We start from the raw sequence: 25,187 nt of genomic DNA, 5'->3' as shown, positions 1-25,187 counted from the left end.
AAATCAGCAGTATATGTGGGAGTTAATATCTTACGAATTATGTAGATACGACATATTAATTAGTTAATACAATTTTTTTCAATTTTTGTAGATATTTAAATTAATTTTATATGCAAAAAAAAAGAGTACTTTTCTCTCTTTCCCTCCTCTTTGTGAAATATGATATTTGGAGTAGCTTACGATTGGATATAGAAAATAAGAACAGTGTTCATAACAATGATGTATTTGCTTATTACTTTTGATTCTTGTACATTTTTAGCATCCATTAGACACATTGTTACACGTTGATACCTTTGCAAACATACTACTTTTTCGCAATTTATACATACGTCGTTCAAAATTCAACTCGCACAAGTAAGATTAAAGAGGAGAGTTTCGGCATTTTGCTTAAGAGTATAAAAGATCCCGTCGACGTTATTAAAATATCGGATTTAAAATGGAATAATATATGCTTCAAGCGACTGATAAAAATGTATAAAAAAGTTCAGGATTTATAAATTAATAACAAATATGTCTTATAGAATAGATCAAAATATATATCAAAATTACATTGTATGTGTATCACACACACACACACACACACACACACACACGCGCGCACACACATACACACACGATTATAAGTTTAAACTAAACTAACTTCTATAACTTTTCTCAGAAAGAATAATATTTTTAAATCTGTAACTTATGTGTATATTTAGAACCATGAAGAATTATCGCAAGAAGAATACGAGCTTTTCATTATTTTTCGACATGCAGTTTAATGTTATTGTTATTATTATTATTACTATTATTATTATTATTATTATTATTATTATTATTATTATTATTATAAAACAGCATCCATATAGCTATGTTTATTTAATTTGGAGCGTTTAAATACGACACTCTAGTCATCATAGGCGAGAAATCAAAACAAAGCTGGTAGAATAGTCTCTCTCTATAAGGAGGAACATTACTAAAGTAACAAAATTATAATTCCACATTTTGTTTGGCTTTATGCTAGTGGAGTTTCAGGAGCTGTTTAATCTCATCTTTCTCAGCTGCATCCAGATAGCTTGTGCCATCTGGTGTTAAACCATCTGGTTTAGCACCTTTCTCTAACAGCAATTTTACACAGTTTGTGTGCCCCTCCCAGATTGCTGCTAGCAACGTCGTGATTCCATGCTTATCTGTGGCCTACAAGAAACATACTTATGTATTGCACTTACTGATATATATTTTAAATTATATAGTTTAATTTAAAAAATTAAGCTAAAAAGTTGTACAATTATATAACATGCTATTATTTATTATAGTATATTATTCACGATAGAATTGCTCTTTGAAATATAATAATTGCTAATTATTACTTACATTGGCATTTGCTCCTTTCTCTAATAAATATCTTACAACTTCATTTTGACCATAATCCGCTGCATAATGCAATGGTGTTCTTCCATCAATCATTTGATTAACATCAATGTTCTAAAAGTGACAATAACAATAACTGATATAAAAGAAGATTACAGTGTGGCATTTCCCTTGTACAATTTTACATTAATATAAATCCTAATTTTATTAAAAATCCAACAACAAAATCTTTACATTGTGCAACAGTAGCCCATGTTATATAGTTAACTTGTTGCAACTTTTAAATTTGTTTGTTCAGATTAAGTTTACAAATTAAAATACATGTGCTTTAATGAAAGAACAAGAACAAAACTTGTCAGCAGTAGGTGACTGAAGGAATGTGTTGTATCAGGGTGGCACAATCACTTATGTAGTTAGAAATGCTTCCAGTTTCAAAACGAGTATCTCTCAACTAACAGACTTAGTGTGTATTATATTCTATCTATTTAACAGTTTATGTAGAAAGAGAGCATACGTTACTTATACTAATCACACGATCGAAAAACCTTTGAAGAATCAACATTGTCATATTTACCTTGTTCTCGACGATGTCTCGTACTTGTTCGAGATCGCCGTTTTTTATCCCCCAAACAAGTTCGCTCATTCTCGTCGTCGCTGTTGCTCCTGCGGATCCACACGATGGACGGTTGTATTCGCACTGCGTACGTCCACTTTTTCCACCGCTCTTATCCGTTCCGTGCCTCAGTCATTCGTCCATGAAATTTAACGAAGCCTACTCCGGAGTCCGGCTCTCTACTATCCCGACACCGACGGTAACACAATCTCATTGGTGTATGCACATGTATGTATTTGTATTGTAGAAGTCAAAGAGTAAGCCCTAGTCTACAATGAAGGATTTAAGCTTTAAGCCGTAAGAAACTGGCCAATCACAGTAGATTTTTATAAGAATACTCGATTGTGATTGGTTAATTTCTTGCGGCTTAAAGCTTAAATCTTTATTGTAGACGAGGGCTAAAGAATCACAAGACTACAGGAGATGCCGTATCGGTAGTTAGGACCAAGTGGTCTGTTCTTTCTAGCTGCACTGTTGCACCGGTGCAATAAGTTAAAGTAAGACAAGTATATTTTTTCTCATTCTAACTTATTGCACCAGTGCAACAGTGCAGATAGAAAGAACAGACCAAAGGTCTGTTGATGAACGACGGGAGGAGAAGGAATGTCTTCCCACTCATATTTAAGGTCTGTTCGCGTCACATGCCCCAACATGCTCCTATTCACCCCAACGCATTCCAATACGTTGATTCCGATGACGCCAACCTATTAGAATGCGTTGGAGTGAGTAGGAGCATATCGGAGCTTGGCGACGCGAACAAACCATTAGTCTTTTGGTTGGCCCAAAATGGCCGGGGCCAATACGATGTATCAATTCCACCTTCCCCTTACTACTACTCATTCACTCTTCTCGTACAACAAACACTACACATACACTTTATGACTCCAAAATGGCGCTCAAGCGATGACCCATGGCTCTAGTTTACACCGAGCACTTGGTACGCGTATCAAATAGTAAATAACTAGTGAATGTGTTTAATCATTGGCTGATCAGCTTAAATTCACTACTTGATACGCGTATCAAGTGCTCGATGTAAACTAGAGCATAGACATACTACTAGTTTACACCGAGCACTTGGTACGCGTTGTCGAAAACGGGTTTGAGTCCTATGGTCTGTTCTTTCTAGCTGCACTGTTGCACTGGTGCAATAAGTTAGAATGAGAAAAAATATCTTACTTTAAAAAAAATATACTTATCTTACTTTAACTTATTGCACCGGTGCAACAGTGCAGCTAGAAAGAACAGACCACTAAATTAGAAGAACCATCATATATGTCACATTGTATTTTGTGGTGTCAAATAACCTACAACGAAAGTTCGGTTGACGGCACGTTAAATCTATAAAAAAAAAAAAAAAAAAAAAAACATTGTATTTTGTGTATAGCAAATAATAGTAACAGATAAATTGTTACTATTGTTATATCCTTATATCCTTAATATCCAATTAAGGTAACGAGTATGAATGTAATAATTAACTATTGCGAACAAACAACGAGAATAGCCGGTAGTTTATTGAGAAACAGTGGTAACCTTTCAAGAAAGTATGCCACTATAGCCGATTACAAAATCACCTGGGTACGGCCAGAAAAAGTTTCGTATACATCATCTGAAAGGTCTGGTGATCAAGGATTAAAACTCGATGTGAAATTATCCGATCTTGGTAAAATGTATAATGAGTTACCTGAATTGCAAAAGTAAGTACTAACCAAATGTAACGTGACATTGTTTTAAAGACAAATATTTTATTTTAATGCTTTAAATATGCTGTTTTTATATTTATATGTAATATCCTTGTCACAGTGCCAGCGATATTGTTAAAAGGATATTTACCTTACAATTTCTACCTCGCAAAGAAATAATTAATGTCAGGAGGGAAAAAGTGTTGGAATTAGTCCAAAGACATAGATTGGATGTAAAATCACCAGAGGCTCGAAGTAACGTATTCAGCTTTAATATAAACATAATATAAATTATAGAAAAGACAGATTAATTATTAGTTTAACACTATTGCATTTGTTATTCTTTTACTTTTTAGTTGCCATTATGACAAGCGATATACATCAGTTGCAAGAATATTTAACAGAATATCCCAAGAACACGACAGTGAAAGTGAAATTGCTAGAAACGATCGCAAAGCGAAGGAAATTGCTGAAATTCTTACGACGATGGGATTATAGACGTTTTGAATGGATTTTGGAGAGACTCAATCTTGTTTATAAACCGACACCAGAGTGAGATTCTTACTAAACAACACTAACAACAATATATATTTATATGTCTTATATTTTGCTGAAATTTTATATATATTTATAAATTTGAAAATTAAAAAAAAAAAAACACTTTGTAGGTTACCACATCAGATTACCAGGAAAGAGTCTCTAAGACGACTAACGGAAAAGCATTGCGACAAGATTGTGCAAGAAAAATTGAATATTTATAAAAGAAAATTGAAAGAACTGCAAAAGGACTTTTATACAGAAAAGGCGGAGAGGCTCGCATTTATCAGGGAAGAAGAATTAGCATGTGGATTAAAACCGTCAGTTAGCGAAGAGGACATTGCATGTGCCAGACAAAAAGCAAAGGAACACGAAACTGATGGAAAAGTGTAATTTATGAACAATGCAATAAACATAAATTATGTTATTATCAATATATATTTTTTCATGAGTGAGTGAGGAGTGAGTGAGTGAGTGAGTGAGTGAGTGAGGAGTGAGTGAGTGAGTGAGTGAGCGAGTGAGTGAGTGAGCGAGTGAGTGAGTGAGCGAGTGAGCGAGTGAGTGAGCGAGCGAGCGAGCGAGTGAGCGAGCGAGTGAGGAGTGAGTGAGTGAGTGAGTGAGTGAAAAAGGGTGGGAAGGAGGGAGCAAACGAGCGAGCGTAACTAGATAAATATGTAGCTAGATAGCTAGATAGCAGTAATAAGTATGCAAGTAGGTATGTATGTTGGTATGTATGTATGTAGGTAGGTATGTAGGTATGTATGTATGTATGTATGTATGTATGTATGTATGTATGTATGTATGTATGTATGTATGTATGTATGTATAATTAAACTTTACATTTTTTTATTCAAAATTGCAGAAAACGTTTGATTAATGTAAACCAAAGATAGAGAAAATCAAATTGCAATCATTATTATTTTTAAAGTGAAAAGTCAAATAGCGCGCGCCTGTAATGTTTTAGGCTACATTCCAAAACGTCCTTTCCGAGGAAAATTTTACTAGCGTAACGTATCCTATATTACATCAAGTTTTTTTACAAAATTTTCTTCGGAAAGGACGTTTTGGAATGTAGCCCTAGTATACTAAATTCGAGGTATCTTGTCGCAGCTTTTTTGTTTTCTGTTTACATTTTTGTAACTGTAATCGCAGATTTCATTTTGCTCGCTAAATTAAACTTTCGCAGAGGGACGTGGCAATCCAAATGATAAAGAAAAAGAGGAAGAAGAAAACTCTCGTAAAAGGGTTGATCTTTAATAGCATCTCGTCGGTAATACAAGGTAAAGAAGTACCTGCAACTGTTGCTAAAAACATAGTTTTTTTTATAAAAAAAGAAAAATATTTGAGTTGTCTCATGATTTACATTACACACATCGCAATCATGTTGCGAAGCAAACGATTGCTTGAAGAAAAGTTTAATATTTGCAAAGTTCAAGTGGAAGCTGTTACGGGAGGATTTACGAATCGTACAATCGATGTGTAACATAGGCTTAGTTTACATCGTCAAAACCTTAGTACGCGTATTAAGTTTGGTGCGCACCAAAGCCTTAGTACGGGCGCGTTTACATCGAATGTACTAAGCATGTACTGTGAAAAATATAATACAAATTTAATTCATGTTGATGTCTCCTACTAAGACATTTTCACACCGGTTTTTAGATTTTAGCACTGAGGTTATGCTCAATTGCTAAATTCTCTCTAAAATGCGTTTTATGCGTTTACATCGACATTTGTATCACTTGGTACGCGTATCAGTTTAGTACGATACTCCTACAATTGATACGCTCGTACCAAATTGATCCGGCAGCGTTTACATCGTGCGTACTAAATATTTAGTACGAATTTGATACGAATATGGTACCTGATACGCGTATCAAATGCACGATGTAAACTAAGCCATTGGCTTATGATTGGTGACATAATCATCCGAGCCACGGGACACGTATTAAGATTCCTCGTATGCGATCTAGCATGAAAAATCATATCGTGTGCCGAAGGCTTTATTCAAGACCCATCTTAAGCACGAGCTTGAGACGTCAATGCTGTTATTTCATTGCTTAAGTAATAAGTCTCAAGTCGGCTCGAAGACAATTCTTGAACTTAAGATCGGTCTATGCTCTAGTTTACACCGAGCACTTGGTACGCATATCAAGTAGTGAATTTAAGCTGATCAGCCAATGATTAAACACATTCACTAGTCATTTACTATTTGATACGCGTTCCAAGTGCTCGGTGTAAATTAGGCTTATGAATTCCGTCCATACACCCATATAACATCAACGAGCGAGCGAAGAAGTAATTTAAATTTAAATTCTTTATAAATTGTGTGTACAAGGAAAACAATTAATCTATTGCTATCTAGTATTATTGTAATATTTAATTTCAATACCCTGCATAAAATATCTGCATATAATATATATGTTATGCATTTCGTTCTATTTGCTATTGCATTTTTGATGAGTGATACAGATAATAAATATATGTAAGTTTTTTTACTTGAGAATACGCGTGTTTTTTTTCTTTTGTTTAATTTAATTCATTTTTAAGTGGTGTTTACACACGCGCAAATAATTCAATTTCCATTATATCGTGTGTTTCGTGCCTTAAAATTAAGTTTTAATACACACTACATGTATATATAACATACATATCCCAGATAGCACAAATACAATTATTATTAAATATTTATAAATATTTTACAAATTTATTTTCAAAAAATATTTTTTAAAGATTATATAATATTATTTTCATAAACTATTTATTAGAAGTGATACAAAAATTATTATCAACAATATATAGAATATATTTTTTTAATGTACTGAAAAATATTTATGATATATAAACTTAAAATATTTTTTATATTCTTTGATAATAATGGTATAAATATTTATTTTAAATATTTTCATAAATGTTTATCATAATTTTTTATACCTGACAAACTCGGACATAAAAATATGTATAAAATATTTATCATAAATATTTTTCCTTCTTATAAATATTTTATAAATATTTTGTGCTATCTGGGATATGTAATACATCGGTATATAAAACTTAATAATTTTCTAGTGTAATTCTTCAGTGTTTGTCATGTGTATTATATTTTTCGAAGAAATTGCGTTTCTCAATTCTCTCGTATTTTATAGATCTCTTGTTGGTAATAAAACTTACATATAGATATGATATAAAGAGAAAGGTTTATTTTTTTACTCTTAGAATCTCCAAAATACTTGGAAAATTATCAGTTTGTATCAAAATTCCAATTTTTTTATTGTTAGTGGAATTTAAAATTATAATCTTTAGATTTTAAAGATTGACAGATAAGAGACATTTTTATCCTTTTTATTCTTTATTTTACGTAGGCGTAAAATTATATAAGATCATGAATTAGTTTAACCAAATTGTCAATATTAAACTATACATAATTTGACGACTGTATCTCTTAGCGTTTATAAAAATTGAATTGAAATTTTGAGTCGATATATTTTGTTAAATAAATCGTTTTATTAAAACAATGTGTGGATTGATATATATGTGTAGAATTACATACAGTTTTAATTGCTATCATACATATTTGCACCCACACGTACACATTTAGAAAGAAAGCTGAAGGATCTATTATGTTAAGATTATTAATTTTAATTCGTATATGTATGCACATCTCATGAATATCTCTTCTACTTTCTAATTTGTTCACAAAATTTAAAAATAGCTTCTCAAAAATTAATACTGCAAAAAACATCACAAATACTTACGAAATGTATGTTTATATAATTGTGGAATGTGTATTATACACACACACACACACGCGCGCGCGCGCATGTGTGTGTGTAGACACAAAAATGAAATGAAACATAATAAAACTACTTTAACTTAGGAGACAAAATGTGTAAATTTAATCAGTACAACTTTATGTATTAAGATAAACATTTTGTTTTTGTTATTACTACAACAATGGATAGCTATGTTTAATAACATTTCGGATCTTACTGCAACAAACATCAAATATGATGTTAAGATTACAAGTGAAAAAGAATTTAGTCGTAAATGACAATGGTAATGACAACGTCTGTATTGCTTAATAATAAAAAAGAATTCATACGTTTCGCTAACGCACATGTCATTAATATTTCTATCTATTTCTAGCTCTTTTCGTGCTATTCTTTTTTGCATTATTTCCAGATTTATTTTTGTTGGAGTCTTTACTATTACTGTGACATTCTTTGACAGGTGTGGTAATATGTTCTAAATTTCCATTGGATATTGATCCGTTAGTAAATTGAATCGAGGTATTATCCGAGCTATTAAGAGTGCCACTATTTTGGATATGTCCAGTTTGAATAGAAGTATGGTTTTTTCCACTAGCTTCTTTGTTATTGCTGGAAGGAATTGCATTTGAATTGCCAAAGTTGCAATTGTCCTCGCTGCCACTATTTCCAATCTGAGACTCTGATTCGCTGTATCGTTCAACTGGAAGCAGGGATCTCATATTAACGGTATAAAATAGGGCATACAACTGGAGAGAAAGCAAGCAGTGGAAGATAGATATCGATTGCAGATGGAGATATGCAGGTGCATACAAGCGAAATTTCAACTTTTTTTTCCATATACTGATTTCACAGCATTATCTCTTTCTTATATCATTAGATAAACATTTGTGTGATAAATATTATTCATTTTTTTCGAATTAATTGATATACTATATTTACCATATTTGCAAAATACTAATCAACCCTAATTCCCTCCAAAAGCATTATCATTACACACACACACACACACACACACATACTTTAAAATATACATGCAGCATCATTTACATTTAAAAATTAAGAGAAAAATAAAGAGAGAAAAAAGAACTACACAATCGTAATTTATCATTAAATATTTATGTACTACTAAGCACAGATATGTCGCAACCAATTTTATTTGGATCCTAAAAAAAAGGAAATCATTTAAGTTTGGCATCACGCTTCAAATCAATCTACATTAATTACTCTACATTCGTGAATAGATACAACATAATATAACACATTTATATATATATGGACTAATTTTAATTTTATTAAAAATATTAAATTTCTTATTAGCACATCAGATGTTAATCTTAGTCTTTCAGACATGAAGCAAACTAAATGAGATTGCAAATCAGAGTGCAAATATATTCTATTTATAACATAGTAATACAATAACAATACTGAATAATTTCAATTAAACATAAACGAATTTATACTACTACTAAACATATTTATAAAATTGAAATTGCTATTATTTCTACAGAAAAGAGAATAATAAAATATATAAAATACAAAAATAGTATTTTTATAAACAAATAAATATGATTACAAATATCCATTGAGGTCCTTACTTTTTTCTTGTGTATTCTCAACAAGTCCGCTAACCGCCTATAATAAAAAAATAATGCAAATTAATCTAATGTGTATTAAATAAATTTTGACAAATTAATATATTACATGCACAGAACCTTATAAAAAAAAAAAAAACAAGTACAGCTAAAATTTAATTTTTTAAATGGTACTAGAACAACGCTACGCGCGCACTATTTAGTTCTTTACTTTTTAAAAATAACAATTGCAATAATAATTATCCTTTCTTTCCAAAAAGGGCATGGCATCGATACTCGCATCTCTCAAAGTATTATTGTTGCTTTTCCGCGATGCCGATTAAACGTGTGTGAAGTTAACATCTCAAAGTTTAGCATCTCAAAAAATACTGCAGAATTACTTGCATCCAGCATAGTTCTACAGTTCTTGATAAGTTTCAACAATAGTTACGTTGAATTACGTATTTTAAATAAATTTTTATAAATGAAATGCTAACTTCCAAAATCACATAATAGCATCTCACCGTATTTCGAATATACGACCACAATATGTTTAAAAAATGTTTCAATTAATTATATCACCGGAACTCTTTAGAAACTTATTGTACGCGTCCGGAACTGCTATATGAAAAACTATATGAGAACTGCGTTAAAAGAAATAGAAATGTCGATATTCGACCAGCATCTCACGTCTAGCCCTCAAAATTCAAGTTTTCCGGGCAAAATAATTGTTTAAATAATGTTTTAATTAATAATATCTCCGGAACTTTTTAGAAAACTATCGTACGCGTCCAAAACTATATAAGAACTGCGTTAAAATAAATAGAACTGTCGATATTTGAACAGCATCTCACGTCTAGCCCTCAAAATACAAGTTTTCCGGGCAAAATAATTGTTTAAAAAATGTTTCAATTAATTATATCACCGGAACTCTTTAGAAACTTATTGTACGCGTCCGGAACTATATGAGAACTGCGTTAAAAGAAATAGAACTGTCGATATTCGACCAACATCTCACGTCGAGTCCTCAAAATTCAAGTTTTTCGGGCAAAATAATTGTTTAAACAATGTTTTAATTAATTATAACACCGAAACTCTTTAGAAAACTATTGTACGCGTCCGGAACTATATGAAAATTGCGTTAAAGTAAATAGAACTGTCGATATTTGAACAGCATCTCACGTTTAGCCCTCAAAATTCAAGTTTTTCGGGCAAAATAATTGTTTAAACAATGTTTTAATTAACTATATCACCGAAACTTTTTAGAAAATTATTGTACGCGTCCGGAACTATATGAAAATTGCGTTAAAGTAAATAAATCTGTCGATATTCGATTAGCACTTCACGTCTAGCCTTCAAAATTCAAGTTTTCTGGGAAAAATAATTGTTTAAAAACGTTCTAATTAATTATATCACCGTAACTTTTTAGAAAACTATTGTACGCGTCCGGAACTATATGAAAACTGCGTTAAAATAAATAAATCTGTCGATATTCGATTAGCACTTCACGTCTAGCCTTCAAAATTCAAGTTTTTTGGGCAAAATAATTGTTTAAAAAATGTTTTAATTAATTATAACACCGTAACTTTATAGAAAACTATTGTACACGTCCGGAACTATATGAGAACTGCGTTAAAATGAATAGAACTGTCGATATTTGAACAGCATCTCACGTTTAGCCCTCAAAACTCAAAGTTTTCGGGCAAAATTATTGTTTAAAAAATGTTTTAATTAATTATAACACCGTAACTTTAAAAAAAACTATTGTACGCGTCCAGAACTATATGAAAACTGCGTTAAAATAAATAGAACTGTCGATATTCGATTAGCATTTCACGTCTAGCCCTCAAAATTCAAGTTTTTCGGGCAAAATAATTGTTTAAAAAATGTTTTAATTATTTATATTACCGAAACTCTTTAGAAAATTATTGTACGCGTCCGTATCTATATGGAAACTGCGTTAAAAGAAATAGAACTATCAATATTCAACCAGTATCTCATGTCTAGACCTATAAATATAAATTTTCCATCTAGATAGTTTTTGAAAAATACTTTAAAAATTTTTAAATTAATTAATTTTGTTTATCTGAGATGCCAGTTACACCAAATCCACGTGCGCAGACGTACACGCATATATACGTATGTTTTGTAACAAAAAATTATTTTTTCATTAATTTAATCATCAGAACTATTGATAGGACGTCTCTAAACGATAGAACTCTATAGATTTAGTCTTCTCTGTGGTCGTATATTCGAAATACGGTGAGATGCTATTATGTGATTTTGGAAGTTAGCATCTCATTTATAAAAATTTAATTAAAATAGATAATTCAACGGAACTATTGTTGAAACCTATCAAAAACTGTAGAACTATGCTGGATGCAAGTAATTCTGCAGTATTTTTATGAGATGCTAAACTTTGAGATGCTAACTTCACGCACGTTTAATCGGCATCGCGGAAAAGCGACAACAATACTTTGAGAGATGTGAGTATCGATGCCATGCCCTTTTTTAGAAAGGAAACTTATATAGCGCACACATGTGCACATATCTCTCTCTCTGTGTGTGTGTGTGTGTGTGTGTGTGTGTGTGTGTGTGTACACAGATGTGTGCACATGTGTATGAAATTAAATGTGTATATGCATATTAAAGAAAGTTTCATTAAACAGATTAGTAGCATTTACTTACGGCCATGGATGTAATAGATGATTTAGAAAACAATCTTTCTGCCTCTTTAAATTTCCTGTTACGCTTGTCAGCTTTACTATTGGTATTTTTGTTGCTCGCTAAATACCTATCCCAGCCTCTTATTATATTTCCATATAATTGAGTATCCTCCAAGTAGCTTCCCTCAAAAGCATATATTTGACGTTCCAAGTTGGCTAACGTTTCCTGGAAAAATTAATCTTTATAAAAATTTGCCTGTCTATAAAATATTTGTTAAACAAATTATTGATAATTATTATTGACAAGTGTCTTGCAACATTATAAAATTAATTAATATATTTGATATCGATCGGCGACAGACACCAGCTACTTTTCTCTTTCAAAAGTTTAACTACATTCAAGTTTCTTGATCACCTACAATCAGATTAACTTTATGGAGCTCCCTTTAAACCATCATGATCTTGCAAGTTAATAAACCGCATGTACAATTGACTATTGATTATTTATGATTAAGATAAAATTAAAACATGTTGATGTTTTGCGTTTTACAAATAAATGCATATGAAAATACGAATATGTAACGCTACATGCATGATAATAGATATAAAAATTTACACGGGTACTTACAGCTATTTCGGCTTTGCGTTTTACCAATTCCGCCAACTCCGATCGTAAATCTACTGGAGATTTTGTTGACATCTTTTGAATTCGTCAAGTGATTAAAACGATTATAACATTGATCGAAAATTCAGAAAATATAAATATTGTATTTATTGTATATATGCACTTTGCATGAGATTATTAATGTCCTAATATGTCCTTTAAGTATATAGTACACGGAGGAGGAATTACTTTGTTTCGTGCATGATGAAAGAACATAAAGGTGCCTTTTCACAATAATATGGGAGGAGCCATATTGCTTTTGACATCTTGGATAAAATTCTGATTGGTCGAAGGAAATTGACGACTGCGCATCCTCGAAATTGTTAGTCCGGATCTATAATAATGTAGTAAGCCTTAAGCCATAAAGAATTAACCAATTATATTCGATTATTCTTCTCATATTCGACTATAATTGGTCAATTTTTTATGGCATAAGGCTTACTACACTTATTGTAGATCCGGGCTTACACCTGTCTTCTAAGGCCGGATCTACAATAGGTGTAGTAAGCCTTATGCCATAAGAAATTGACCAATTATATTCGAATATGAGAAGAATAATCGAATATAATTGGTTAATTCCTTATGGCTTAAGGCTTACTACACTATTGTAAATCCGGGCTAACACCATGGTTGGTCCCGTGGCTATACTAAATGCTTTAGTTTACACCGAGCACTTGGTACGCGTAGAGATACTATAACAGAGATTCGCCAATGCGTTAACGATTTCTGATTGGCTCCCGTCGCTTGGGGTATAACCGGAAGTATGAAAGAGAAAGATAGATATAACTGACAGAGAAAGCCTAGCCGATCTAACCTGTCACCTGTCACCTGTCAAAAGAAAACAGAGTAAACCGCCATCGAAAACGTCATATCCGATATCCGGTTTTACCCCAAGACGGCACATTGGCGAATCTCTTGGTTTGTTCGCGTCGCCATGCTCCGACATGCTCCTACTCACTCCAACGCATTCTAATAGGTTGGCGTCATCGGAATCAACGTATTGGAGTGCGTTGGGGTGAATAGGAGCATGTTGGGGCATGTGACGCGAACAGGGGCTCTATTCTTGAATTCATTCGCAAGAGAAACGTATACGCAAATACTCGCTCTAACAGAAAGTTGTAAGTTTATTGGTTAATAGCCATACGATAGCCAATAAATTTCCAACTTTTCTGTAAGATCAGAATTTGCAAATACGTTTCTCTTGCGAATGAATTCAAGAATAGAGCCCCAGACCCTATAACAGAGGGTCTGTTCGCGTCACATGCCCCAACATGCTCCTATTCACCCCAACGCACTCCAATACGTTGATTCCGATGACGCCAACCTATTAGAATGCGTTGGAGTGAGTAGGAGCATGTCGGAGCATGGCGACGCGAACAAACCAATAGTATCTCTAGGTACGCGTATCAAGTAGTGAATTTAAGCTGATCAGCCAATGATCAAACACATTCACTAGTTATTTACTATTTGATACGCGTACCAAGTGCTCGGTGTAAACTAGTGGTTTGTTCGCGTCGCCATGCTCCGATATGCTCCTACTCACTCTAATAGGTTGGCGTCATCGGAATCAACGTATTGTGGTTTGTTCGCGTCGCCATGCCCCGACATGGGCCCCTATTCTTGAATTCATTCGCAAGAAAACGTATGCGCAAATACCCGCTCTAACAGAAAAGTTGCAAGTTTATTGGTTGAAAGCCATACGATAGCCAATAAATTTTTAACTTTTCTGTAAGAACAGAATTTGCGAATACGTTTCTCTTGCGAATGAATTCAAGAATAGGGGCCCTGATCCTACTCACTCCAACGCATTCTAATAGGTCGGCGTCATCGGAATCAACGTATTGGAGTGCGTTGGGGTGAATAGGAGCATGTCGGAGCATGTGACGCGAACAGACCTTAGGTCAATGAGAGGTCCGACTGTACACAGTTGCAAAGCTGCTTTTTTCTGCTGAAAACGCAGCCATTGCTTTTGATTGCTTTTATGATTCCATTTAATTTGATTTAATTCCGTTCCGGCGTTGCGTGCATTTTTATCGTTATGCGCAATTAGTAGTGGGAACTTTTATTATTTATTTACTGATCGTTTGTTTCAGCTTTTGTGTTCAATTATTCGAAATATAAAATGGTGAGTACTCAAAGATAATTGTAAATTGGAAAGTTTGACAAAATTTGAATATCCATACTCATATATACGGATCGGACGAGTTGAGGGAGTTCGCTCTTACAATTAATTAATACCGGCCCGCCCGATTTCGCCCTTGCCGTAACTAATTTGAAGAGCGAATTCCTCGATTCATTTCCAGTGAAAAAATTGTTTGCAATCTTTAAATTTCAGAGTTAGCATAACAAATTATATCTTACCGGAGCATACCATTAGCAAAATTAAAAGCATGTGAAAAGAAAGTACGAGAATACGGATTATGCAAAGTATTTTGTGACTTTCAGCGCGAGTGCATTTCTATCCACGTCGGTCAAGCTGGGGTCCAGATTGGAAATGCTTGCTGGGAACTATACTGTTTGGAACATGGCATACAACCGGATGGCCAGATGCCATCTGACAAAGCCATCGGAGGAAGTGACGATAGCTTTAATACTTTCTTCACTGAGACTGGAGCGGGCAAACACGTTCCCAGAGCGGTATTCGTTGATTTAGAGCCAACAGTAGTGGGTTCGTATTGACTTTATTTAACTATGAAAGAAAAAGTGTTTCAAGTCGACAACTGCAATATAAGATTTACGATAACGCTTGTGACTTTCAGACGAGGTTCGTACAGGCACTTACCGCCAGTTGTTCCACCCTGAACAATTGATCACGGGTAAAGAGGATGCCGCCAACAATTATGCCCGTGGTCATTATACCATCGGGAAAGAGATTGTCGATCTGGTTTTGGATCGTATTCGCAAATTGGCCGATCAGTGCACCGGTCTGCAAGGATTTCTCATCTTTCACTCCTTCGGTGGTGGTACTGGCTCAGGTTTTACGTCTCTCTTGATGGAACGTCTATCCGTGGACTACGGAAAAAAGTCTAAATTGGAATTTGCTATTTATCCTGCTCCCCAAGTCTCCACTGCTGTAGTCGAACCTTACAACTCTATCCTGACCACACACACCACCCTCGAACATTCAGATTGCGCCTTTATGGTTGACAACGAGGCTATCTATGATATTTGTCGTCGTAATTTAGATATCGAGCGACCAACGTACACCAATCTCAACAGACTGATAGGACAAATTGTCTCTTCCATAACTGCCTCGTTGCGTTTCGACGGCGCTCTAAATGTCGATCTGACCGAATTTCAAACCAATTTGGTTCCCTACCCAAGGATCCATTTTCCCTTGGTGACTTACGCTCCGGTCATATCCGCGGAGAAGGCGTATCATGAGCAGCTCTCTGTTGCCGAAATTACAAACTCTTGCTTCGAGCCTGCCAATCAAATGGTCAAGTGCGATCCCCGACACGGGAAATACATGGCTTGCTGTATGCTCTATAGAGGCGACGTTGTCCCCAAGGATGTAAATGCTGCGATAGCGATCATTAAGACCAAGCGTAGCATCCAATTCGTCGATTGGTGTCCGACTGGTTTCAAAGTCGGTATCAACTATCAACCCCCAACGGTGGTGCCCGGTGGTGATCTCGCTAAGGTGCAGCGCGCAGTTTGTATGCTGTCCAATACTACCGCGATCGCGGAGGCTTGGGCTCGTTTGGATCACAAATTCGATCTAATGTATGCTAAGAGAGCGTTCGTTCATTGGTACGTTGGCGAAGGTATGGAAGAGGGTGAATTCTCGGAGGCACGTGAGGATCTCGCGGCTCTCGAGAAGGATTACGAGGAAGTCGGGATGGATTCCGCGGAGGGCGAAGGAGAAGGAGCTGAGGAATATTAATGACAATATTAAGGATCTCTCTCTCTCTCTCTCCCCCCCCCCCTTTTACTTTCTCTCACCGCTTTATTAGACAGTCCATTTTTTTTTCCTTTCATTCTTGGGTAATGTAGAACAAGCTTATATAAGCCAAAATAAATAATCTCATTTATGTTAATAATCAACTGTACAAATAAATCACTTCATTTGGAGACTAATATATACGGTTTGTGTCGTTGATTCTTTTTTTTTTTAATAGTAATTTATTTTATCGTAATAACCATCGGATTTTGATTTATCGATAAGTTGCATATTTTTCGCTCTTGCTGGCTCTCGCGAAAATTTTTTTTTTATATCCGTGTTTCTTCGATAAATATATAGTAATGCGCAACAGTTGTTTAGATTGTTGTAGCGTATCGATGCATGTTTTTACACGTTATTTTGTATAGCATTACTTATAAGTTTAATTATTATTTCAGTGAAATTATGTGTAGAGTATAATAATTATTATAATTGTTCCATTATCATTAGCGGTTATTGTAATTTGGTCAATTTTAGTTGGTTAGCCAACCGTACATTTAATTACCGTTATACTATATCGTTGTCATCCATTTTGCTTCTTATCGAATGATCAATTATATTAATTAGAGCATGTATATGAAATTCTGACAATCTAAATATTATGCGAATATAAATTTATTTCTTCTTTAATCGTTAAATATATATAAATACATTCCATATAAATAATTCTTCTATAAATATAAGTACTCTTATTTCAAAGAAAATTATATTTTATTAGCAATTGTTCTGTAAAATTAACTTTTTCTACTTCTTATCTTGTGGTTTTCAAAACATCGCGAGAGAATTAAAAAAAAATGTAACGTGACCTCAATTTCCTTAACAGAATACTACACAGTGTATAACGGAATAGCCGTGATGTAATTAAATGTGCGGATGAACAAAATGGAACACGAAAAATACCGTTATATCGATAAAAGAATAAAGATTTCTTTTTATATTTTATTTAAAAAGTAATTCTATTTCATCAAACTTGACGCGTTATGTCACAATTGGCAATGTTCCAGATATTCTTGTCTAGATTGTCTTGATATATATTGATCCTACAAAAGTACATTATTATTTAGTGTTAGATACAAATACATACATTTTTCTTTGAAGTTGAAATAGAAAAATTACATGCACATCAATAATATAAATTAATGATCATACAATTAAAAATTATGTATAGCGTATAAATTTATAAATATGTGCAAAGTTTGGCTTGTTTTATGTAAAAAAATAAATGTACGATTTTACGCTGCCTCACATATTTTTTTCTTCTTGGTTCTATGAGCATGTCACATTTTTCGCAATTACATATATAGGTCACTGGATCACACACATGTGGCAGTTTTAACCGCGTGTATCAACTGCATGACTGCATTCTCAAGCGAGTCTGGTACGAGGATATGGAGAGAAACGTTGCGAGAGCGTGACCAAATTACGCGTTTGATCAAATTGATTTGCAGTCTTGCGAGCAAGAACTCATAGCTTTGTAAAAAAATATATTCTATTTTTCCATACGTAAAATAACTAATTATCTTTCATTAATGATCTTAAACTTAAAAACTTTTTTTCCATTATTTCATTTGCCATTAAATTTATTTTTTATTTAAATTTCGAATTATCTCCAAGAATGCCAGTTTCCATAGATTGTCAGTAAAAAATGTTTGCAGCTGTAATTCTTCCATTTAACAATATGTCATGTCATATTAATAACTTTTTGACAATAATTAAGTTTTATATGTGTAAATTATCTACTGGGAAGAATCAAGTTTTTTTTTTACGAGAGAAATATAAATACAAAAATATATATAAAACTAAAATTGTGTGTTGATAAAATTGTTCATCAAATAAATAATTTTTTTCTCCCAATTTTATCGATAAGATAAAGTAAGATAAGGTAAAGATACTTCTCAGGTTACTATTGCGAATTGGTGAGGTAGGAAGTCAGTTTTAGTCTCGAATAATACATTCGCCGGTTCGGAGTATAAATGAAGGACAATGACCTAATTGTGTGCAGAACGTGTTGTGCTTCTTCGATGGTCAATCACCGTGCGCGCATTTCCTTATTTATAAGAGTACAGCTATGTCAAATTAACTTGTTTCTCTTTTATCGAAAGCTAAATTTATATATATATATATATATATATATATATATATATATATATATATAAAGAAAAAAAATAAACAGTCTGATAATTTCTCATAACAGGAACGGTACAGTTTTGCACGTTTTAGTCGACAAGAGCATAAATTATTATGAAGGTAAGCTACATATTGTGCAAAAATTTTACAATGCTCATCGAAAGTATTTGTGCTATTACATGATTTCTTCAGTGTTACACAAAAGATATTTCTTGCAATCTATTGGGATATTGTATTAAATTATTATAATAAATTTGCCTAAATTGTCAAGTTTAATCCGAATTGTTATAAGCGTGTAGACTACGTGAATATGTGAAATACTTATGAATTTTATTCATAAAAAATAACGCCATTGATAAATATTGTAAGATATATGTATATCTGACCCCCCGCCCCTTTTAGTTTTTATTTTAAGTTTGTAACTGATCACTAATTCAGTGATTTATATTTCCAAATAGAAGCTTTTTAACAATTGGAGGATTATTTAAAAAATTTAAAAGTAAAGTATGTGTGCGTCTGAAAAATCTCATATCCATCCATTCGCTACTCAATAGAGAACAAATACGTTGATTCGATATTTGTTATCGCAATGCTGCAACAGATGAAACATGGTTCATACGATATTAATTTGCAGAATTAGATTATTTGTCGCATTTTCACATTATCTTCTTGTTCCTTAAACTGGTTATGCTCGCTTTTCCTGCAAACACCAATGTAGCACAATGTCCCACATTTAGCGCACTAACGATTTACAATTGGTAATTTTCTCTCTGATTTTATGGATACACGGTTCTTCGTAACTACACGGATGACATGGTCCCTTTGTTACAACTCTTTAATTTTAGCTATAATAACATATTAAAGCAGCGATGATGTAAAATAAAGACCGTTTCGTTTTCTCTTACAATTTGTTTTGAAAATAGCACACAAAAGCAATTTTTCTTAGTCTTCTTGTTGAAATTTTTCGAAGGAAGAGAAATAGAGAATCAATTTGATACACTATATAAACCAAATTGTAGACAACTAGTTGGATCTGCTGTCTCCTTGCCGTGTGTATCTGTCTTTCCGAAGCGAAGAATAAGATTAGAAGACCGTTATCTTCACCATATGCTCCAATGATAGTATTAAAAAAATCTCGGCCTATTAATCAAAGAATATCTATGGAAAATGCCATTCATATCGGTGGTAGTCTATCTCACCAAAGAGTACCTTACAAACATGCCAATTACAGGTACGAGAACAAATACTTTTTAACAGTTATTGTTTGTACATTTTTCTTTCCGTTAAACACACACAAGTTATCATTTCACAATTCAATTGTAGGATTCGTCGGCCAATATATAATGTTTTGTCGACTAACTGGAAAAATCAAATTCCAATGCGAGCAGTATCCTTAAACAATCATCCAATTTTGCCACAGCGTGCTTCTACTAAAGATTTTTTTTCTATAAACAAGGTACTGGAATATAGTCCAGAATACAGATCAGAATTAGTAGTTTTACCATCTACTCATCGAGGAGGTGTCGATGACGATAAAGGACCTATCCATACCATTCCCGCGCCAAATCTGAATCCAGCGGATAAGTCGTACAATACTAATTTGGCCACCACTAATTTAGACGATATTGCAGATTTCAATTATTATAACTCGATTACTCCTACACAAAGTAAGTACTACATCATTATAAATTTTTAGCTAAGAGATGAAATCAAGTCAAGATTCAGATGACAACAGTTTGATATTATTTTCTAACACATAGATCCTAAAAAAATCACTTTTGTATCAGCCATGGGCAATCTATCGTCGCAAGAAACAGCAACGAGCGTGATTCCACCACAACATCAATACCAAGTTACAGAAAGCAACGATGTGACTTTAAAGGACTATGAAACTGCCCAGCCGGACATCTTCCAACCACAAGATTTGGATATATCAAGGCTGTACTCGATTATAATTAATAATCCTCAGCCACAATCCAACGAGCTTTTCGCAAATCATCCTGCGATACAAGATAACTCAGATACGAGTATCATAGGTTCGACTGTATCAATTGAACCTTTTGGCCAGTCAAACATACCAATGCAAACGAATCTTCATAGTTCCCTACATGTTGGATTTCCTGCCACTGGCATTCCACAAACACCATACACCATAGCGCAGCAGATCCCAGCAGACCTTCACGTAGACCAACCGGCTCCAGGGTCACCGTTATCAGCCTCGCAATTATATAGTCTATTAAATAATTTTCCACACAAACTCGCCGAGCGATATACAACAGGTAATGCATTTATATAAATAGGACACACACACGCACGCACGCACGCACGCACGCGCGCGTACAACTGCAACTTTCTTCCTTAGGAAATATTATACGACAAAGAGTCGATGCTACGAATAAAAGTTATATTTATCAAATTCTTTTGATTATTAGATCAGCAATATATTTCTCAGCACCAACTCGGTCAAGCATTAGATCAAGCAGTAACAAGCTTTTCTCAACCGCAAATGCACTCTTTCAATTATGATGAACAAAATAACCAGCTACAGCGACGACAACAGCAACTTTTACCTGACCAAGATTATGCCTCGGAAAGCATCACAGCAAATTATAATCATAATTCGGAATCTTCGGTACATGTACGTAAACAAAATGACAATTCGCATCCTAACGAAGAATTTACGTATCCAATTAGTGATACCAAACAATCCAAAAACAATATTCAATATCGGGAAATAAACCAGCAAAGAAATCCGACGACATATTTTGATAAAGTAGTCAACGATAATGCTATATCAACAAGATTCTATACGATACTTCCTAATAGAGAAACTGCTGAAAAATTGGCCGCTTTGGCCGCTGCCGGTAACGTAAACAGTCGTCTCATTGGTCAGCTTCGAAAACAGGAGAAAGAAACTGTGCAGAAAGAAAAATCAATGCCGCTTAATCATAAAAACGATGAAAATGATGTGTTAAATCACCGTAGCAAGTCGCAAATCGATGATTATGAACACCAAAAGTATAATCAACCGAAATTAAATCAGAACAGTCAGCAACAGCAGCACAACCACAGACAAAATTATATAATGCAGAACGAAAAGTTACCTCTACAAATTACGGTACCCGACGAGAGTGACTATACTATGAACGTCAATGATGACAACCAAAATGACGTGAGAAAAGACGATATAGACAACGAGTACGAATATGAAAGTGAAGATGGGCAAATTAAAGATATGCAATCGGTCACTTTGGACGATAATGGTCCCCATATTGAGTTTGATAGTCGTTTGCCTTCTTAAAAAAATAAAAATATTAGAGAGGACGCATACATATATTACATTAATAATTAGTAAAATTAGTGAAATTGTTAGAAAAAGATAGGAATAGAATATGTTGTAATTAATGTAAATTAATATATACATTTATTTATTTATGCTTTTGGAAGACGAGGTGTGCATATTATACCATATTTCCATTTGTCATCCCATTGACGGTAATCAGGCTGGAATATCTTTGTCCATCGCAAAATTTCACTTACTTGCTTTAAATAAGAGCATGTACATATATGTAATAGATGAATCAATGACAATTTCAATAATGTATAACTGATATACTTTACTCCAAGTACAAATTGTTAGTTTATTAGGCATATTTTTAACTTTTTCTCTCGCCTGTGTAAATTTGAATTTAGAATTTAGTACTTAAAATATACATAGCAAATATCTTTATGTAAAATTGTAAGGGTAATTCAACTATACTGTTTATTCCTTTTTTTGTTATTACTATACATTTGCAAAGACAAAAAGTTATTGTATTATTGTAAAATGTACAAGAAGACAACTTAACTAAGACTCCTTCACATGAATTTCGCAACAATTTAGACAGTTGCAGGAAAATAAAGAAGTAGAAAACTACTACAAGTGATCTATAAACCAAGGCCTACCATTATTCGCAAACCGTTTCGTAAGAATGTCGCAACCAGTCTCCGTTACTAAAAGAGTATGCTCAAATTGTGCTGACCATTGACCATCCAATGTAACAGCCGTCCAATTGTCGGGCCATGTTTCGTCTTTCCACGTACCTTGAGATATCATTGGCTCGATTGTGAAACAGTGCCCAGGTTTCATAACACCCACTGCTTTATTTTCTAGATAATAAAAGTTTATATTGAAATAAAGCTTCGAGAACTTGAATCGAGAGTACAAATTTACTGTAAGAGAAAGAGAGAATCACTCTTTTGGTGGGAAAGTTACTCACTGGCGTAATGCGGTACATTCGGCGCAGTATGAAACAAACGGTGAATTCCATGGCCACAATAACTACGAACTACGCTGAAACCATGGGCCTGTGCATGCTTTTGTATCACATTCCCAATCTCTCTGTATTTTTCGCCAGGTTTTACAATGTCAATGGCTTTGGACAAGCATTCATATGTCACTTCCACCAACTTTTTTACTTCCGGTTTTACGTTACCCACTAAAAAAGTCTCGTTCAAATCTCCATGAAAACCATTGTGATATACTGTAACGTCAACTAGAAAAAAAAAAAAAAACAATTGAGTGATTATAAGTCCTCTCTGTAGTGTGTATGCGTGCGCGCGCGCGCACGCGATTCCATGCGTGTGATGTGATTACATTGACAAACTTTTTACCATTACAAATATCGCCATCCTGCAAGGGTCGAGTATCAGGTATACCATGGCAAATCACTTCGTTGACAGAAGTACAACAGCTAGCGGGAAACTGATAATAATTTAACGGCGATGGGTAGCAATCTCTTTCAATACAAGCTTCATGCACCACTCTATCAATTTCAGCTGTTGTAACACCAACATCACACGTCTTTGCAGCTTCGTCCAAGACTTCTCGACCAAGCTGAAATTCAATTTGAAAGATTCAACTTTGAATTGAAATGTATTTACATTAAAGACATAATGTCACCCACAAAAGCAATATTCTCCTTAGTATTGTTCCAACTCAGCACATGTAGCATACCTTGCATGCGACTCTCATGCCTTCAATTTCTTCATCATCAAGAATTTTTATCTGGCCAGAACCTTTTACAGCTTGTTCACTGAGTGGTATCCCATTTGGATGTAAGGCATAGTCTGGTCTAGCGATATGCTCAGGGACCTCTCTACGTTGTTCCTTTTTGTATGGTCGTAATTTTCCAGTATAATTGTACATTGGCCAAGGATTATAAGTGTCAGCAACTCTATTTCCATTTTCTCCTTCTGGTTATGTGCAAATGCTTTGTGTTACACGTAACAAGAAAAATGTCATTAAAATTGATAAAATGACACTTATTAAAGGACGATACTCACTTGCCAATTGATGAATAACCTTATGTGTTTTCCAACTACCTTTGAAACAATTCTAAAAATTAGAGTTATTTATTAATTGATCTAAATAAAAATTCATCTACACTAATTCAAGTTTATACATTTATCTAAATATTAATTCAAGTTTAATGTAGTTTCTATCATTAAACTTTTGATTGCTTAATAAAAATTTCTTTAAGGTCTATTTCTACCAACGTAGATTAATTTTAATCTTGGTTTAATTTACTTGTTATCTCATTCTAGTTCCAAAAATTAGAAAGAGATAAAGAGTAACTTAATCCAAGATTAAAGTTAATCTACGTTGGTAAAAATAGGCCTAAGTCAAACTAATTAACTCGAGTTAGTTCAACATCTTGTAATCTTAAAAAAACCTATATACATGAAAAAGTGAAAAATTTCTGTAGGTAAATTTTCCTCCAGAATACGATTAATGTGTTAATAAAAAAATTTGAATAGCATTCCAGAGTTAAATAATAACGTTATAATATATAATAACGTTATAATATACGTTGAAATAAGATTAAATTGGGAAAGCGAAATGAAGAAGTATTTAACCTAAAATAATGCAACGGTGTGTCTTACTTGACTGCAGAAATATGAACCTTGGATGCCGATTTTCAAGCAAGTTGGACATTGAAGACTCGCAACGGCATTACAACCGGGTGTCTCGCACATTCCGAATGCTATCGACATTACTTCAATTAAATTTTTCTACTGATCGTTAAACGTGTAAAAAAAACATCAAATGTCGTAGTTGCCACCAGTTGCCACTGTCGCCAGTGTCGCCAGTCGCCACCATAGACATAGTAAGTATAGACCGAGCATTTGTTGTATAAGTAGAGCACTAGAAAAGTGTAGGTATTGAGCGTCAAGCGTCAGCATGAAAAGGCACCTTTCGAACCATAGTGGCCCATAGTGGCCCAT

At 33.8% G+C, this 25,187-nt stretch overlaps 6 protein-coding genes across 11 annotated transcripts; 3 read left to right on the top strand and 3 right to left on the bottom strand.

Annotated features, from left to right (window-relative positions):
* Nucleotides 1–207: 207 nt before the first annotated feature.
* LOC105833493 (myotrophin) lies at nucleotides 208–2,218 on the bottom strand. Its single transcript, XM_012675276.3, has 3 exons — nucleotides 1,928–2,218; nucleotides 1,357–1,467; nucleotides 208–1,179 (listed from the first exon to the last, which is right to left on the bottom strand). Exons 1-3 carry the CDS (start codon nucleotides 1,994–1,996, stop codon nucleotides 1,003–1,005), a joined length of 357 nt encoding a protein of 118 aa, XP_012530730.1. The 5' UTR covers nucleotides 1,997–2,218; the 3' UTR covers nucleotides 208–1,002.
* A 935-nt stretch (nucleotides 2,219–3,153) lies between these two features.
* LOC105833492 (28S ribosomal protein S15, mitochondrial) lies at nucleotides 3,154–4,616 on the top strand. Its single transcript, XM_012675274.3, has 4 exons — nucleotides 3,154–3,660; nucleotides 3,767–3,900; nucleotides 4,002–4,197; nucleotides 4,314–4,616. The coding sequence occupies exons 1-4, from the start codon at nucleotides 3,425–3,427 to the stop codon at nucleotides 4,573–4,575; spliced, it is 828 nt and encodes a 275-aa protein (XP_012530728.1). The 5' UTR covers nucleotides 3,154–3,424; the 3' UTR covers nucleotides 4,576–4,616.
* Nucleotides 4,617–7,661: 3,045 nt separating this feature from the next.
* Nucleotides 7,662–13,060, bottom strand: LOC105838139 (chromatin modification-related protein MEAF6). The gene is made up of 4 exons (XM_012683455.3): nucleotides 12,815–13,060; nucleotides 12,209–12,412; nucleotides 9,545–9,581; nucleotides 7,662–8,649 (listed from the first exon to the last, which is right to left on the bottom strand). The coding sequence occupies exons 1-4, from the start codon at nucleotides 12,884–12,886 to the stop codon at nucleotides 8,312–8,314; spliced, it is 651 nt and encodes a 216-aa protein (XP_012538909.1). The 5' UTR covers nucleotides 12,887–13,060; the 3' UTR covers nucleotides 7,662–8,311.
* Nucleotides 13,061–14,792: 1,732 nt separating this feature from the next.
* On the top strand, nucleotides 14,793–16,930 carry LOC105838189 (tubulin alpha-1 chain). Its single transcript, XM_012683550.3, has 3 exons — nucleotides 14,793–14,975; nucleotides 15,296–15,518; nucleotides 15,610–16,930. Exons 1-3 carry the CDS (start codon nucleotides 14,973–14,975, stop codon nucleotides 16,734–16,736), a joined length of 1,353 nt encoding a protein of 450 aa, XP_012539004.1. The 5' UTR covers nucleotides 14,793–14,972; the 3' UTR covers nucleotides 16,737–16,930.
* A 157-nt stretch (nucleotides 16,931–17,087) lies between these two features.
* On the top strand, nucleotides 17,088–22,846 carry LOC105836469. Of its 4 annotated transcripts, none has more exons than XM_036291734.1 (6): nucleotides 17,088–18,827; nucleotides 18,988–19,040; nucleotides 19,940–20,151; nucleotides 20,244–20,587; nucleotides 20,681–21,199; nucleotides 21,353–22,846. In XM_036291734.1, exons 2-6 carry the CDS (start codon nucleotides 19,035–19,037, stop codon nucleotides 22,219–22,221), a joined length of 1,950 nt encoding a protein of 649 aa, XP_036147627.1. In that variant the 5' UTR covers nucleotides 17,088–18,827; nucleotides 18,988–19,034; the 3' UTR covers nucleotides 22,222–22,846. The 4 variants fall into 4 exon arrangements, with proteins under 4 accessions (XP_036147627.1, XP_012535975.1, XP_012535974.1 ...); XM_012680521.3 differs by having other exon boundaries at nucleotides 17,088–18,853; nucleotides 20,708–21,199; XM_012680520.3 differs by having other exon boundaries at nucleotides 17,088–18,853.
* On the bottom strand, nucleotides 22,322–24,983 carry LOC105836470 (methionine aminopeptidase 1). 3 transcript variants are annotated; one of them, XM_012680523.3, is made up of 7 exons: nucleotides 24,846–24,983; nucleotides 24,246–24,297; nucleotides 23,917–24,155; nucleotides 23,574–23,796; nucleotides 23,180–23,455; nucleotides 22,866–23,069; nucleotides 22,322–22,463 (listed from the first exon to the last, which is right to left on the bottom strand). In XM_012680523.3, exons 1-7 carry the CDS (start codon nucleotides 24,954–24,956, stop codon nucleotides 22,453–22,455), a joined length of 1,116 nt encoding a protein of 371 aa, XP_012535977.1. In that variant the 5' UTR covers nucleotides 24,957–24,983; the 3' UTR covers nucleotides 22,322–22,452. The 3 variants fall into 3 exon arrangements, with proteins under 3 accessions (XP_012535977.1, XP_012535976.1, XP_012535978.1); XM_012680522.3 differs by lacking the exon at nucleotides 22,322–22,463 and having other exon boundaries at nucleotides 22,534–23,069; XM_012680524.2 differs by lacking the exon at nucleotides 22,322–22,463 and having other exon boundaries at nucleotides 22,534–23,069; nucleotides 23,917–24,172; nucleotides 24,846–24,934.
* Nucleotides 24,984–25,187: the final 204 nt, after the last annotated feature.

This window comes from Monomorium pharaonis, chromosome 9 (genome assembly GCF_013373865.1).
Source record: "Monomorium pharaonis isolate MP-MQ-018 chromosome 9, ASM1337386v2, whole genome shotgun sequence".
NCBI classification, from domain to species: domain Eukaryota; kingdom Metazoa; phylum Arthropoda; class Insecta; order Hymenoptera; family Formicidae; genus Monomorium; species Monomorium pharaonis.
Note: the sequence above shows the minus strand (reverse complement) of the source record. Positions and strands in the feature narration are given on the sequence as shown.

Excerpts from the sequence above, each read along its gene's own strand:
- LOC105833493 (XM_012675276.3), bottom strand. The coding sequence starts at position 1,996 with ATGAGCGAACTTGTTTGGGGGATAAAAAACGGCGATCTCGAACAAGTA. Across the intron at positions 1,468-1,927 it reads GAGACATCGTCGAGAACAAG|AACATTGATGTTAATCAAAT; the intron begins GTAAATATGACA and ends TGTCACTTTTAG. Across the intron at positions 1,180-1,356 it reads AGAAAGGAGCAAATGCCAAT|GCCACAGATAAGCATGGAAT; the intron begins GTAAGTAATAAT and ends TGTTTCTTGTAG.
- LOC105833492 (XM_012675274.3), top strand. The coding sequence starts at position 3,425 with ATGAATGTAATAATTAACTATTGCGAACAAACAACGAGAATAGCCGGT. Across the intron at positions 3,901-4,001 it reads AAAATCACCAGAGGCTCGAA|TTGCCATTATGACAAGCGAT; the intron begins GTAACGTATTCA and ends TTTACTTTTTAG. Across the intron at positions 4,198-4,313 it reads GTTTATAAACCGACACCAGA|GTTACCACATCAGATTACCA; the intron begins GTGAGATTCTTA and ends AACACTTTGTAG.
- LOC105838139 (XM_012683455.3), bottom strand. The coding sequence starts at position 12,886 with ATGTCAACAAAATCTCCAGTAGATTTACGATCGGAGTTGGCGGAATTG. Across the intron at positions 9,582-12,208 it reads CATCTATTACATCCATGGCC|GCGGTTAGCGGACTTGTTGA; the intron begins GTAAGTAAATGC and ends TTTTTATTATAG. Across the intron at positions 8,650-9,544 it reads TGAGAATACACAAGAAAAAA|TTGAACGATACAGCGAATCA; the intron begins GTAAGGACCTCA and ends CCCTGCTTCCAG.
- LOC105838189 (XM_012683550.3), top strand. Across the intron at positions 15,519-15,609 it reads TTTAGAGCCAACAGTAGTGG|ACGAGGTTCGTACAGGCACT; the intron begins GTTCGTATTGAC and ends TGTGACTTTCAG.
- LOC105836469 (XM_036291734.1), top strand. Across the intron at positions 20,588-20,680 it reads CTCGATTACTCCTACACAAA|ATCCTAAAAAAATCACTTTT; the intron begins GTAAGTACTACA and ends TCTAACACATAG. Across the intron at positions 21,200-21,352 it reads CGCCGAGCGATATACAACAG|ATCAGCAATATATTTCTCAG; the intron begins GTAATGCATTTA and ends TTTGATTATTAG.
- LOC105836470 (XM_012680522.3), bottom strand. The coding sequence starts at position 24,956 with ATGTCGATAGCATTCGGAATGTGCGAGACACCCGGTTGTAATGCCGTT. Across the intron at positions 24,156-24,245 it reads GGTTATTCATCAATTGGCAA|AAGGAGAAAATGGAAATAGA; the intron begins GTGAGTATCGTC and ends GCACATAACCAG. Across the intron at positions 23,070-23,179 it reads GAATGTACCGCATTACGCCA|AAAATAAAGCAGTGGGTGTT; the intron begins GTGAGTAACTTT and ends TTTATTATCTAG.